This window comes from Daucus carota, chromosome 1 (assembly GCF_001625215.2).
Source record: "Daucus carota subsp. sativus chromosome 1, DH1 v3.0, whole genome shotgun sequence".
In the NCBI taxonomy this organism is placed as follows: Eukaryota; Viridiplantae; Streptophyta; class Magnoliopsida; order Apiales; family Apiaceae; genus Daucus; species Daucus carota.
The window spans coordinates 38,011,587-38,026,889 of record NC_030381.2 but is presented as its reverse complement, the minus strand read 5'-3'; the positions used below and the strand labels follow the sequence as shown (position 1 = coordinate 38,026,889).

Here is a 15,303-nt window from a genome sequence, read left to right as displayed (position 1 = left end):
TCCTACTATTTTCCTTAGTGAGAGATTTTAAAGAAACATGCAAATGATACAATTCTGTAGACATTTCATTAATAGTAGCATTGCATTCATCTTTAGTTAACTCAACTAAGTTTGTAGTGAATACCTGACTGCTGCTTCCAGTGTTTTCTTCTTGATCTGTGGAGTTGGCCATTAGAGCTAGATTGACAAACTCCTCCTCTTCATCAGAATCATCTCCAGCTGCCCAATCATCCTTTGTGATGAATGCTCTTTCCTTTTGTTTGAGAAGTTCATAATATTTCTTTTTGTAGTCAATGTTTTCACTTGACTTTTTCTCAACTTTAGGCTTTCTGCACTCATTTGCAAAGTGACCTGCATTCCCACAGTTGAAGCACTTGAATTTTGATCTGTCTACCATGCTTCTATCAGACTTGGGATTGCCTTTAAAAGATTTTGCAGAATTAAAATTCTTTTTGAATTTCAGTTTGGAGAATCTTCTTGACAGGAAGGCTAGATGTTCATCAATTCCATCACTTTCTTCACCAGAATCAGCTACTTCTTTCTCCTTTCTTCTTCCTTTGCTTGACTCTGAGCTCTCCTCTTTGACCAACTTCTCAGTTTCTTCAACTTGAGACTTTCCCTTGTCCTTGACAGTATCCTCCAGAGATGCAACTAGAGCCACAGATGAATGCCCTTTCTTTTGGCTTTTCTCAATCTCTTCATCTTGCTCCATTTCAAGCTCATAAGTCTTTAAGGTTCCATACAGTCTCTCTAGAGTATAGTCTTTAAATTCTTGTGTATTTCTGAGAGAGACTGTCATGGGTTTCCATTCTTTAGGAAGAGCTCTTAAGAATTTCAAGTTTGAATCCTTAACTTGATATACTCTTCCAAAGAGCTTTAGACCATTTAACAGTTTTTGAAATCTGTTAAATGTATCACTCAAACTTTCACCAGCCTTGAAATGGAATGACTCATATTGTTGAATCAGAAGCTGCATCTTGTTTTCTCTAACTTGCTCATTCCCTTCACAGATGGTCCTGATGGTGTCCCAAACTTCTTTGGCACTTGTGCAGCTAATAACACTATCAATCATTTCTTGATCCAAACCATTGAACAGAAGATTCATGGTTTTCTTGTCCTTGTGCACTTCTTCAGTATCTTCTTGAGAATATTCATGGATAGGTTTTGGAATCATCTTACCTACCATGTCTTCACCATCAGCTCCCATACTTGTGCAGACCTTCATGGGGACATGAGGTCCTTTTTCAATACAGTTCACATAGCTTTCATCAATGGACAACAGATGCAGATGCATTCTCACTTTCCAGTGAAAATAGTTGTCTTTGTCAAGAACAGGAATCTTCACTCCAGCATCCTTCTTTCCCATCTTTCTCTAGCAGTGTTGATCTTTTTCCCTGTTTGTTGGGAACCTGGCTCTGATACCAATTGTTATTTTACACCAACTATGAGAAAGATTGTAGAAGGGGGGGGTTGAATACAATCTTTTACAAACTTAAAAGATTCAAGAATGATACACTAAGAACACAGTAAACAAAAAAAACACCAAGTATTAAAAATACGGGTGGATTGAATGATCCACCCGTGAGATTTTATATAGAAGAATCTGTGGATTGTTTTACAATTCGCACAGCTGCTGGTTCATCACTCAAAGCAAGTTCTAACTCTCAGGTTTTTCTCTCAAGTAATTTGAACAAGTTCAACTGATGCTACTAACTTGGTTATATACTCCAAGTTTTACAAAGTTTTTAGCTAGATTACAAAATGCACTCTAATCTAAAAACAAAGCTGCACAACTTTGTCTTATGCATGCTTTCTGAGATGTCTTCATCTTTGACCATCATCTTGATTTGATCCAGATTGCACTGCATGAGATAAGTATGTTTCTGCTTCTTCTTTATTTTCCTAATTAGGCTTCCATGTCTATTTTAGTGTAATCCGATCCATGTGATTTGTCAGACTTAAGCTCTAGTCACTTTCAACTGCTCTTTGCTTCATCAGTTGAAGGTTCTGGTTGCTTTCAACTGCTATTGACTTTATCAGTTGAATGCCTGGCTCATCAGTTGAATGAATTACAAACTCCATCAGTTGAATGCTGTTCCAGTCTTATCAGTTGAATTCCTCAGCATTATCCGTTGAACACTTTGTCTTCAGTTGAATGCTTGATTTTCATCAGTTGAAACATCATCCAGTCTTTATCAGTTGAACAGTTACATCTCATCAGTTGAATATCCTTCACTTAGATAAAATTACATGGCATTGGATATTTACAATTAGCCATCCTATTCTACCCATCCGTTGATAATTCCCAAAGATAAGAAATGTAACAATTACAACTGAAATTTGATAAGGATTCTAAGTAAGACATGTTACAAAAATGTTTATGTTATCATCAAAAATTATTGATTCCTAACAACGTGGCACTGTTCAGGATTTATAATATACATAGATACAAATTTAACATTCAAAAAATGCTATGATTATGGAATGTAGTTATTGCATTACCATTCAAAATTTAATATAATTGTCAGTCATTGATTACACTCAATTTTAGGAATTCAAAGATATGTGATTAATTATTCTGATACGCTTAAATAAATAAAGGAAATTATAATGACATGGCAAAATCTAAAATATGTGGCATTGAGGTGGATTTTTTTTGAAATATTTGGCATTGATGACGTGGCACTGCTCAGGATTTATAATATACATAGATTTCTAAAAGGTATATATATTTTATAATTTTGTTTTATGTTCAACTAACTTGTTTTACACATATCCCAAGGTGTTAAAAATTTTCATTTAATATTTGTTTATAAAAATTATACTCCCTCCGTCCCTTCCAATTCTTATCATTTGGAGGGGACTGCTCGGCACGCATTTTAAGACTCATGAAAAATATGGTTCTATAACTTATTTTTAAAATTTTCTTTTTTTGAATAAAAGTTTAATGTTTAAACTTTTTTTCAGAAAAAGAAAATTTTAAAAATAAGTTATAGAACCATATTTTTCATGAGGCTTAAAATGCGTGCCGAGCAGTCCATTTCAAATGATAAGAATTGGATGGGACAGAGGGAGTATTAAATAAAAGTTTAAAATTTAAATCTTAGTTTCATATAAAAACTATTGTTTTAAAAATAATTATTATCTTTAAATTTGAATAAAATTAGTTAATATAACCCGCGTGTTAATAAAAATAGCAAAAATACAAATTTGAAAACAATCCATTAATACATGTAGAACGTGGCAATTTATGGTTGTGTTTGTTTCACAATCATTCACCAACTAACCATACTTTACTTCCACATTAACATCACATTTAATCCCAAAAGCAAATTGCTCCCCCTCTTTTCATTAATCTTCAAGGTCTTCATTGAAAAGTAATATCTCTTTGTTCCTCATTTAATCAAAGTGAGTTAATTTTAATGATTCTTGATTTTCTTGGATTTGAATCATAAAGTTTCGATCTTTTTTATATGTTTGTGTTGTTTTCTTATCTGGGGTGTTTCAGATTGCAGTCAAGTGTTTGCAGCTGTGAATTTTCAGTTTCTACAAGGTTCTGGTAAGAAAGTTTATCATTTTCTTGATTTTCAATTTCAAGAACACAACTTTAAGCTTATTTGAACTCTTTGATTTTATATTCAAGAAATTAACTTTATGTTGTTTAATTGGTATCATTATGTTTCTGATAAGCTTAGATGAACTTAACTACTTTTGTCCCTTTGACATTTTGTTTGTAATTATAGTAGCATCTTACATTTACTTGGCTTTTTTTGATTTTTGGAGAGTGTGTCATGATGACTTTGTTTTTTGTCATTCACTGTTTTTTTAAAAAAATAAAATATTCTGAGTATCTAAGATAGTCTGGTAATTTTGATGATGTATGTCTATCTGTATGTGAAGTAATAAATTAGCCTTAGTGTCAAAGGATGTTGCTTAATTACTATCAAGGCTGCTATAAGTGTTTGGGCCTTGCCTTCTTTAACCCCTTAAGTTTAAGATGAGTTGGTTACTTAACATGGTATCAGAGCTCGATTTAGATCCACCCCTATTCTGGCTTGTCTTGGTTTCTCTGCTCTGGTTTGTTGTGAACCACAGGTAGGTTTGTTGGGGGGGGGGGGGGGGGGGGGGGGGGGTTGATAACTTGACATATATATTACTTTGAACTATTGATGGTTCGATGATGCCAAATATTGTGCAATTTACTAAGTGTATTACATCTTTGAAACTCTGACTTTATTATAGAGTATATTCTATCTTTCCCGCGCTTGACACTTTTTCTTTTTTGTCACATAATTTCTCCTTTTTTGACCTTGTTCCCTGTCTATAGTCGAGGGATGACTATTATAACCAATATTTTCTCCTTTTATTCAACACTTTGAACTATTGATGGTTCGATGAAGCCAAATATTGTGCAATTTACTAAGTTTATTACATCTTTGAAACATGCTTTAGTAGAGATTGAGCATTGTCCAATAATTGTGATTATTGAAGACCACTCTGTATGACTTGATTTGTTAGGGAATGCTGGTTTCTTATGGTGTTTGGTTCAAAATATTTACGTATGAATTTAGTTGCATGATTAAGTTGTATATAATGAATTGCTTTCAAAAAGTTGTATATAATGAATAAAAGTTAACCTTTTTGGATATGTTTATTTTAAAGCTTTTCATTTATTGTTGTATCTTGAGATCTTGTTACAAAGCTGACATTATATGTTTATCTGACTTTATTATAGAGTATATTCTATCTTTCCCCGCGCTTGACACTTATCCTTTTTTGTCACATAATTTCTCCTTTTTTGACCTTGTTCCCTGTCTATAGTTGAGGGATAACTATTATAACCAATATTTTCTCCTTTTATTCAACACTTGCTACTTATTTAAATCAATTAATCCAAGAGAAATCAGATAAAGGACAGGGCAAAAGCGTTTTGAACATCGACACCTCTTCCCACTCTTCTCTCTTCGTTTCTTATAGAATGACATAACAAGAATAAGTAATTATTATTAGTTACCTTTGCTGTCATAGTTTTTCCCCAGTAGCGATTTTTTGCTTGATCTTCTATCTACCTGTTAGACAAATATCCCTTCATCTACTTTAACAAAAAAGTATGACTTCACTGGATCCTTTTCCCTGCAACAGCAAGTAGAAGGCTGTTCCAACTTCCATGCTAAAAAACTAAGCATGATATGTTCGTCTTTCCTTTTAAACGTCGAGTTCTCATGTAAAAAAACATGTGTCAGTTATATAAAATCTGAATACATCAACTTGCAGTGAGTCAATTATTAAATGAAGCCATCTCGCTTCATTTGAAATAATACGCCTTTTGAAATCGATATCACTTTTCACTGCTACAGTATAGGTATCAGGCTGATCTTGATGATTAATTCCAAGTAAAGTGCTGAATGCAATCACGTTGACACGTGAAATTTTGGTCTCGATCACCACTGGGGTATGTGATATGTATAAGATACTAAAATCTAAGATTTTAAACATGTGGTGCAAAACAGGACCAGGATACAAAATGTCCTTTAGGTGTAAATAGTGCAGTATTCATGTTTCACTTCTAATGCAGATCCATCAGGCATCTAATGCTAGACTTGCATGTTTGCACCGTGATGGTGACCCTGTGACTATAGTCACTACTCTTGCCACCTCACACAGAAGGGTCAAGTCCTCACTGTGTTACCTTTATTTTGGGAAAGAAATCGTAGTATTATTAAACTCACCTGGTGTAATATTAAAGCTTGATATTAACTTTTGAAAGCAGAGATGAACAGAAGTACATGGATAAAGAAGTTAGGTACATATTGTAAATAGTGGAATAATAAAATTTTAGAATGCTTTTACTATCTGGCCTTCTGGAGCACAAATTCTCTGATATCTATCTTCTTCTGTTACATTATAACTTTTTAAACCTTAAAATACCTTATCAGTTATTACAAAAGAAATGCAGAAATACCTTGCATATATTTTCACTTGCTATACAGTGTTGCCTTTGTTTGCTTCCAGTTCATTTATTTATGCTTAGTGTGATCGTCCAAAAAGATAATTCTTTAATTGATGTGCATGTCTTTTACTTTGGAATAATAGTTTACTTGGTGATTTGTTTTTCAGAGTATTTATGAGATTTGATGATGTTGGCTGTACCAGTTTAAAATATGGCTTCTTTAAGTAGTGATCTAAACTATGATATATTGAGGCGTCTGGATGGTCCAAGCTTGGCTAGCGCTGCTTGTGCTTGTGTTGCGTTCTCTTCTATATCAAAAGAAGAGAGGTTATGGGAAGATGTATGTTCTTCTACATGGCCATCAACCAACCAGGAAGATGTTAAACGATTAATAACATTAATTGGTGGATTCAAAAAGTTCTATGCAGATTGTTTTCCACTAATTGTTAACAAAGAAGTTCCTGAGTTTAGATGGAATGACTATGTTGAGTATGTGGAAGAATGGACTGAGGCTGAATGTTATGATGACATGTATGAATTGGAAGATCTGTCACCAACTGATTTTGTCTCCATCGTAGATGTAAGATTTAAGAATAAGACAATATACTCAAAAGTCCTCTGGGGCATCCCAAATGCTAATGGCCATCATGGTTGGTTTTCTGAATGTCCTTTTCGGGTTGATCTTTTGACCCATTCAGCTAGAGAGGAGGACCATGCAGGTGAAGTTACTCTTTCTGAATCTGATGGTTTGCCGCCAGTTGCGTCCATAGAAAGAGAGAGGAAAGATGGGAAGCTCTGGCAGGAACTCCGCAATGAAGTCCAGCTGAGTTGGATCGTTGTGAATAAGAAAATAAAGCAGGCTGCCAACTTATCGAGCTGGATTCCTCTTGGAGGGCAGAGGCATTGGCCAACAGACAAGGATTTTTTGATACGCTTTGGATCTGTTCTTACTGCCAAAGAGATTCTTCCATGTCAAGCAGTAGAATGCATTCTTACGATGAAATTTAGGATGATTTGTAGTGACGGAGTCACCAGTGTTCAGACAGCCCTGAAATTAACGGAATTGAGCATGCAGCTGGGAGATATGGAAGGTGCTCATGTTAATGGAAGAAACAGTTTACTCGTTCTTAAAGAATCTCTTAGCTGCCGTAGGAGCAAAAATTATAGTGAAGCTCTAGAGTCATGCCACTTGTACTCGAAAGTGCAGAGTGAACTAATGGAGGAGAAGATGAGAAACGAAAGCAGGTTAGAGAGGTTGTATATACTAAGTGGCATTGCTGCATTCATCACTTTTTGTTATTATGTATTGTGATATGGGCACAGCCTTATACTGAACAATGTTTCTGCGCTCTTGAATTCTAACATAACAAGCCAGTTTTGATCAAATAACACGAAGTTGATAGATGCTGCCTTCCATATTCTGTGAATTTTATTATAGTTAGTTGCACATCGGTGCATCCTATATATCAATAACCCTTTATTTGTTGGAACTTGAAAGTGGGATAATAGTAGCTATGTGACATTCTTTTTGGAACAATCGTAATAGTGGGAACTTGTGATCTAGCTGCCTGGTCCAGCCATGTGATGGATTTCTTCTTATTAGGTACTAGTATATTCAAAGATTAGGAGATAAAAGTAGCTCATTAGTTTAGTGACAAGATAGCCCGAGCATTGATTTCCTTAACTTGAATGAATGAGGGACCTTGCCTGTGTTCCCTAGTAGTTTTCATTCTTGTTGTGGTACAATCAATGTATATCAGTTATGTTGATATCATCAGAATTTGGGCATTCCCTTGTAGAATGTTTAGCCTTATCAGAAAGCACGGTGAGATATCATGATCCTCCTATGCTTAAAGATTATACATTAAACTTTGTGACGAGGAAGACCATTATTATGTTATCAAAGCTCATCAAACTGGGTGGTAGGGGAGTTGGGGGTATTGAATACAGCTAACAAGAAAGATTGAGCATACTTTCAGAGGTACCATGACCATGTGACATGTCTATATCTCCAATGGGCACCTAATCCGGAAAGGGTTCATCTGCATGGTCTTAGCTTCTGGGTGTCCGGAGAGCTAGCAAACATTCGGTACTGTAATGACAACTATTGCCCCTTTACGGGTTTGTTAAATACAACATGAGCGTAGTAAATCCTCTCCATAACACCTCGAGGTTTTAGGAGGATTGGTTAATTACTCCCTGTCTACGAGTCTGAAATAGGTTTTTCATGATCTCCTCTTCTATGCATATGCTCATTTTCTGAACTTTCTTGTTTCTCATATGCTGCTCTTGTTTCTTTTTCATTGAATGAGTAAAAAATAAGTATAAAAATATCATATAGTTTTATACTACTCATTCATGCCAGCTTACATTCTTCATCCCATATTGTGTCGACATGATTGATGCCACGTTCAATTCATTTAAAAGCCGGCCTTTACGAAATGGAAAATGGACTTTTTGACTTTTTATTTTGTTTTGGGGTAGCATGACGGTGGAGAATAAATGAATAATCAAATATTCCCGCTTCAATTCCTTTAAATGCCGGCCCTTATTACTTTAGTTCGGTGTATCAAGTCAAAGTTATGATTATTGCATTTTTTGCATTACGAGTTAATGGTACAAGAATTATTGCCAACAAAATCGAAGAAATTAGATTGAAAGGGAAAATGTTGGTAAAAGAGAAAAAGAAAAATTCCGGATCATCCAAAATGTATCCCCAACACTGATATGTCAAATAACACGATTAAAATATGTTAGGAGTGTAACGTTACGTTATTTGGGATTTTTCAGTTATATTCTTTAATCGTCTATTGTTTAGGAGGAGGGTTAGAGACTTGTATTCAAGATTATTGTTAATTTTTTAATATTTAATATTTTGATTTATAATATAAAAGATGATTTTCTAGATTTGATATTGTAATTTGTGATAATATCTCGCAAAAATTGATTTTTTTTTTTTCAAAATTACAAAAACCTACACTACATGAAAAAACTTTTAATCCGAAATATGCTCTTAGGAAAATCCGATAGACAAACAGGTTATCATGTATTTTTTAGCAGAAAAAAATTATCTCCAGTTACAAGCCAAACATAGCCTACTGATCAGTAATTTTAAAATAGCTCAGCGGTAAAGAGCTTATCCTCTGTCGTCCCAGGTCCTGCGTTCGACCCTGGCTCATCCCGAGAATGGATCACCCCGAGAGTTTCGTAGAACAGATACTCATTTGTAAAGCTATTTGTCAAAAAAAAATTAATGATTTTAACAGAAGTTATCTTACATGACTAAACACAAATCTCATTATAAACTAAACGGGTGTTTGCGTGGTAAAAATAAAAAAAAAGCTTATTTTAAAGTTTTTTGATATTTGTTATACAAACTTCGCTAATTAAATATTACAAAATGTTTAACATTCTTCATTTTAAAAATATTTATTTATTTAATTCCTTAAATAATTATTTATTTTACATGATTAAAATAAACAACACGGCGAGAATTCTAAAACACAAAATTAGTAATCATTTCTACTGTATTTTGCGGTTGCAATTTAAAAAACGGGGAAGGGGAACGCACGTCGGCACATACAAGACTCCCTTGTCCCTACGTAGCACGTTCATCCTCGATGTGATAAATGTGTTCATGCACGAACAACAATTTTTTATACAAATTTAGGAGATACTTTTTTCTAAAAAGGTGAAAAATAAAACAAATTATTATCACGACTGAATTGTTAACATCAGGGAATTGACCTGGAGTGTAAATAAATAAACCATTTTGTGTAAACTTCCGGCAATGAAATAGAATGATTTATTGCATTGCCTAGATAGAGGGCCTATTTAGTAACCAGAAGTAAATTGGATTGTGTAATGACATAACTTCTGTTTTTTTTTCGAACATTTTATAAATTTATTTATTTCTCACCTATATTCCACTTCTTTACTTTAAGAAAGAAGTCATTTTTTCTAAACTCGGCCAAACCGTCCCATAATCACCCATCAGCAAGGCCAATCATATTCTTTTCTCTGCTATGAATTATGATGCTAAATAAATAAAAAAAGAAGCATGTCCGCAAAAGCTATGCTTTGCGTGCATAAATGGCCAGCTTTTCTCCACACAATCATATAATTCATATGCCAGTCCCAGTCCCCCTCCATTTCCGCATATACAAACCATGCATAATTATTACATGTGTTTGTAATATTTGAAAATTTTTGGAGTTTTTTTTTTAAAATACTTTAGGGATTTTACGCAATTGTTCTTTAAAGAAAGAAATTTCTAAATATTAGATTAGGAAATTTTTTGTGGTAAAATTTTTGATAAGAATTTCCCCCAAAATTCTAGTGAAATTACTCGAACTTTTTTTTTAGAAATTCTATGAAAAGTTTTTCGGGAAAATTTCTCTAAAAATCCTTAGGAAGACTTTTACGAAATTTCTTGAAAATTTATAACAAATATTAAATCAGACTCCTCCTTAAAGGATCTGAAGTATCTCTTAATACGGGATAAGTTTGAAAGAGTGACTATTGTTTAAAATAAAAAAATGTACTAAAAGTGAAAATAAATTAAAATATTAAATTGTTTGGAAAATAAACAGAATTCAAACTCCATATTTTTTCCAAAAGAAATATGGTTCCTCCGTCTCATATTAGATATCCACTTATAAGAAGAATAAATTTTTCGAAAATATTTGTATGTTTTAACTTTTAATGTAGTGTAGTTTATAATTAACTTTATACCACACCTTTTAAATGTATATTTTTAAAACCAATTATATACATAATTTTATCAAAAGTGGATATGTAATATGAAATGAAGGGAGAATATATTTTTGTAATTTTTAAAAAAACAGTGTTAAAGAGATTTTTTATATGCGTTATTTAGTAAAAAATATAATTTCATGAATTTTCTTTCACAAATAATCTTTTTTACTTTTAAAAATAAAAGTAGCAAACCAACACATAATCATGTTACTTTATTCTTCTCCTTGTTTTAAAATATAAAAATCTTGCAGATATAAAATTAAACGTTTACACAGGCCATTAGAGTATTTTCGTAAACAAATGGAGACTCTTTTGAATGTCTGTCTTGGTAAAGACCCCACCATGTCTCATCTTCTCCCCTGTCCTAATATCTCTCCCCTTCTATCCACCTCTCTCTCTCTCATCTCTCTCCATCTCTCCATTCCGTTAATGTGAACTCTAATCATGCCCCACTAACCACTTGTCTTATCTCCTCCACTTAAACTTTTTCCATACAGAACTTGTAGTTTTTTCACTACTTCTTGTTTCAAGATTCTATTTTTACTTTCTTTTCCTAGCACCCAAACCCCAAGAACCATTTTTTCACTTGTTTTAAGCAAAACCCATAAATCCTTTTCAAATCTTTTTCAGAGATGAGTGAAAACACATTCACTAAAGTACTTAAGCCCACAGCCCACTTGGAGTTTTTCAAGAAACTCAAGCGTTTGAAGCCTCTTGAGCCCTCCTATGGGGTTCTTGGCTGTTTCTTTGTGAGTGTGTGTTTAATTTTAAGCTTGTTTTTGTTGGATTACAGGACTCTTGGTTTTGGTGGGCAAGAGTCTAGATTGATTAGCTGGTTTGGGCTTAATGGGTCAGCAGGAGTTGAAGAAAGAGTTGAGTTTCTTGATGAGAGTGGCGATGGGTGTGATATATATGATGGGGATTGGGTTTGGGATGAGAATTATCCACTTTATGAGTCTACAGATTGTTTGTTCTTGGATGAAGGTTTTCGATGTTCTGAGAATGGTAGGCGTGATAAATTCTATACTAAATGGCGGTGGCAGCCCAAAAATTGCAACTTGCCCAGGTACTATGTTCACATATTTGTTGTGTGTGTGTGTGTGGTTTTTTTTTTTTTTTTAATTGTGAATGATTACATCTTTTCTTGTAGTTCATAGAAGTTTTGATTTGATTAAAATAAAAAAGCATACTTGTATACAATGTGTTTTGTATGATACCCTAGAATATTGTTATGTATTTTGGGCCACTAATATTGACCAAGAATTATATGCATCTACCCTGTGGATTTGATTTGAAGAAAACCACTCTAATTAATCATTTTTTTGTTATGTAATGAGCCTTTAATGCTGCGTTATATGTAAATAGCATAAGTATAGATGTGTTCGCAAACTTTTTGTTGTTGGAAGCCAGTGTAACAGTATTTTCTTGTGACTTCCAAACAGTGTCATTCTGGTTGAACAAGTTACAAGCTTGTTTCTGACCAAAAAAAAGAAGTTACAGGCTTGTTCTGTTTGTATGTACTTACCTCGCTAATCAGCTGACATTTTATGTACTAGTCAATTATAGTTTGTGCGGATAATTTCTCTGTTTTTGGCAACTATCTAATGGGGTTCATATATCGGTATAACAATTATATATCCTATATATGTATAAATGTATCTATTATTTTGATTTTTATAGCCAGGAGTTCTCAATAAATTTTGCATTATCATTTATTAATCAAAAGTGGAGACTAGATTAATTAATTTAGGATGAAAATTTGGTCTTAATTAGGTCTTTTTAATGTGGAAACAGATTTGATGCAAAGATCATGTTGGAAAAGATGCGAAATCGCCGGGTTGTGTTTGTTGGTGATTCAATCGGAAGAAATCAATGGGAGTCCCTTCTCTGCATGCTCTCTTCTGCAGTTCGTAACAAGACCTCAATATATGAGGTTAACGGGAATCCAATTACAAAACACACAGGGTTCCTGGTGTATAGGTTTACTGATTTTAATTGCACCTTAGAGTACTATCGAGCTCCATTTTTAGTACTGCAAAGTCGGGCTCCTGCTGGTTCTCCAGAAAAAGTAAGAACTACCTTGAAACTCGATCAGATGGATTGGAATTCCTGGAAATGGAGAGGTGCTGATTTGTTAGTTTTAAATAGCGGCCATTGGTGGAATTATGAAAAAACTATTCGAGAGTAAGTTCAATTTGTCTGAAAATTTCCCAAAGGAGTGAAATTATGTGACCTGATGATCAATTCATAATCCTTATCACCTTTCATTAAGTTATCTTTTGTGTGATATGTCAGGGGTTGTTACTTTCAAGAAGGAGCAGAAGTAAAGATGGAGATGAGTGTAGAAAGTGCTTATAGGAGGTCAATTGCGAAAGTTGTGGATTGGTTAAGTAGTGAAGTGAATACCAGTAAGACCCAGGTTTTCTTCAGAAGCTTTGCTCCTGTGCATTTTAGGTATATCTAATAATTTCTTTGTCAATCTTTTTCCCGGGCTTCTTGATATCTACAGTTCATTACCTGCAAATTTAGGACTTGTTTCAAAAAATTAAATAAGATTTTAACATAAATGAAAACATCTTAGTGTTTATCAGGAGGAAATAAACAATTAGTCAACTTTTGCAATAAGTCACTTGATGTATAAGTTAGGCATAGTTAGAAAAAATGAGTTAAGAGTCGACTTACAATTTATTATGATTGTAATAATAACTAGTATTTAAGCCCGCTTTGAAGGGCTTTCCATTTTTAAAAATTATAAAATATGATTTTTTTGGTTAAGTGTATGCTAATATATTTTCAATATAAAATAATAATATGATAGGGCAGAAAACGATGGATGTAAAAGAGTGAAGAAGATGAGCAGTAATACTGTTTCCACTTGCCCATTACATTTATGATATTTGATGCCTTCTGGCTATCAGTGGTTAGGGATTCTTTTAGTTAGCAATAATTCAGATAATGCCACTGGGCTGTATATGTTTTACTTCTAGATGTTTCTTACTTTCTTTTGCTAGGTTGGAATTACAAAGCTCCCTTGCCCTTGCCCTTTTCCCTTCCCTAACCCACCCACATGCCCATATACGACACGTATTACTAGCTGCTTAAACCCTCGCCCTCTTTGGAAAGAAAAGAGAGGGGCAAGCATTGGTCCAAAAAGACTCTCGTTTCCGATGACTAGTGTTTGACATTTAGTGCAAGCAGTCTGATGTCAACCTACTTTAAACTCAATGACAGTTTGTTGTATTTTTTTAATTAAAAAAAATTCTATCTTTAGGTTGTCAACTCTCATTAATATATTTACAGTGTAATATATTCTTTCTATATTTGTCAATCTGGTTACCAAGTTTAACCTTCGCTACAATCTGATTAATTTAACAGAGGTGGCGATTGGAAGACTGGTGGGAGCTGTCACCTGGAAACGTTACCTGACCTAAGGTCAACATCAGTGTCATCTGAAACAGCAAATCAGTTGAGAATTGTCAGTGAAGGATTTTCCAAACTCACGAATACAACAATACATTCCAGGAAACTCGACTTTTTAAATGTGACACTGATGTCATCTCAGAGGAAAGACGGGCACGCATCAATATATTATTTAGGGCCGGAAACTGGGCCAGCTGCTCTTCACCGTCAAGACTGCAGCCACTGGTGCTTGCCTGGCATACCTGATACATGGAATGAACTTTTGTATGCAGTATTTCTTAAAAAGGAACTTGCCCAAACAGGAAACAAAACAGAACACACTCTTTCTCCGACAGTGGAAAGAAAATAACAATGACAGTCTGTCTTGCTAGAACCCACCAAGCACATACTCGTAGAAAGCATAGTGGAACTGTTGCATCAACAAGGAGCCAAAACCTACTTGATTGCCTCACTTGCCGGTTCACTCTAATTCATCACCTTCATATGATCGGTTATGTAACCAAATGCAACTGTTCATATATTTGTTACATGACTATGATGATGAAAGGGAGGTTGACCGCAAGAATGTTCCAAAGCCAGAGCTCAGGAAAGACAGATCATTTAAACCATCTTATGCCGAGGTTAATGTATTTAATAGCCGAGGCATTTAGTTAATCAGGTTAGGTTTGTTTTGCATATATACCCGCACATGATACATCATTCATCATTCATACATTAGTACTAGAAGATTGTTGAAAGTTGTAATTTATGAACATAACAAAAACTTGTATACCAGTAAATTCTGTATCACCTGGAATTTGTACATGCAAATTACTAAGCCTTGGTTTTGTGGAGGGACAATAATTAGTACATATATTACATCAAACACATTTCATGTGTCGGATGTCGATTTCTAATATTTTGCTCTGTTACCAAATACAGTGATTGATTCTATATTTTTGATATGCAGGGGACTCTTTCATGTATATAAAAACTACGAACTAAAATTTACATTTTAGCCGGAAGATATGTTACTGAAATAATGTAACCACCAGGAGGTCGGCCAAATACTGTATATTGACGACCAAGGGCATGGGTAAAATCACCCTCAAAATTTAATATAAAATTTCTTATATATAAAAATTACTGAATCAATTTTCAGCTCTGACTGACCTCCAAAATTCAGCGACCTGCTG

General features: G+C 34.0%; 2 protein-coding genes across 7 annotated transcripts; both read left to right on the top strand.

Moving 5' to 3' along the window:
• Positions 1-3,234: 3,234 nt before the first annotated feature.
• On the top strand, positions 3,235-7,354 carry LOC108204739 (probable F-box protein At2g36090). Of its 6 annotated transcripts, none has more exons than XM_017374342.2 (4): positions 3,235-3,377; positions 3,509-3,559; positions 5,358-5,452; positions 6,118-7,354. In XM_017374342.2, exon 4 carries the CDS (start codon positions 6,162-6,164, stop codon positions 7,260-7,262), a length of 1,101 nt encoding a protein of 366 aa, XP_017229831.1. In that variant the 5' UTR covers positions 3,235-3,377; positions 3,509-3,559; positions 5,358-5,452; positions 6,118-6,161; the 3' UTR covers positions 7,263-7,354. The 6 variants fall into 6 exon arrangements, with proteins under 6 accessions (XP_017229831.1, XP_017229839.1, XP_017229813.1 ...); XM_017374324.2 differs by having other exon boundaries at positions 3,252-3,408; XM_017374350.2 differs by lacking the exon at positions 5,358-5,452 and having other exon boundaries at positions 3,236-3,377.
• Positions 7,355-11,010: 3,656 nt separating this feature from the next.
• On the top strand, positions 11,011-14,961 carry LOC108220483 (protein trichome birefringence-like 10). Its single transcript, XM_017394298.2, has 4 exons — positions 11,011-11,774; positions 12,503-12,892; positions 13,004-13,162; positions 14,084-14,961. Exons 1-4 carry the CDS (start codon positions 11,341-11,343, stop codon positions 14,475-14,477), a joined length of 1,377 nt encoding a protein of 458 aa, XP_017249787.1. The 5' UTR covers positions 11,011-11,340; the 3' UTR covers positions 14,478-14,961.
• The last annotated feature ends 342 nt before the right edge of the window (positions 14,962-15,303 follow it).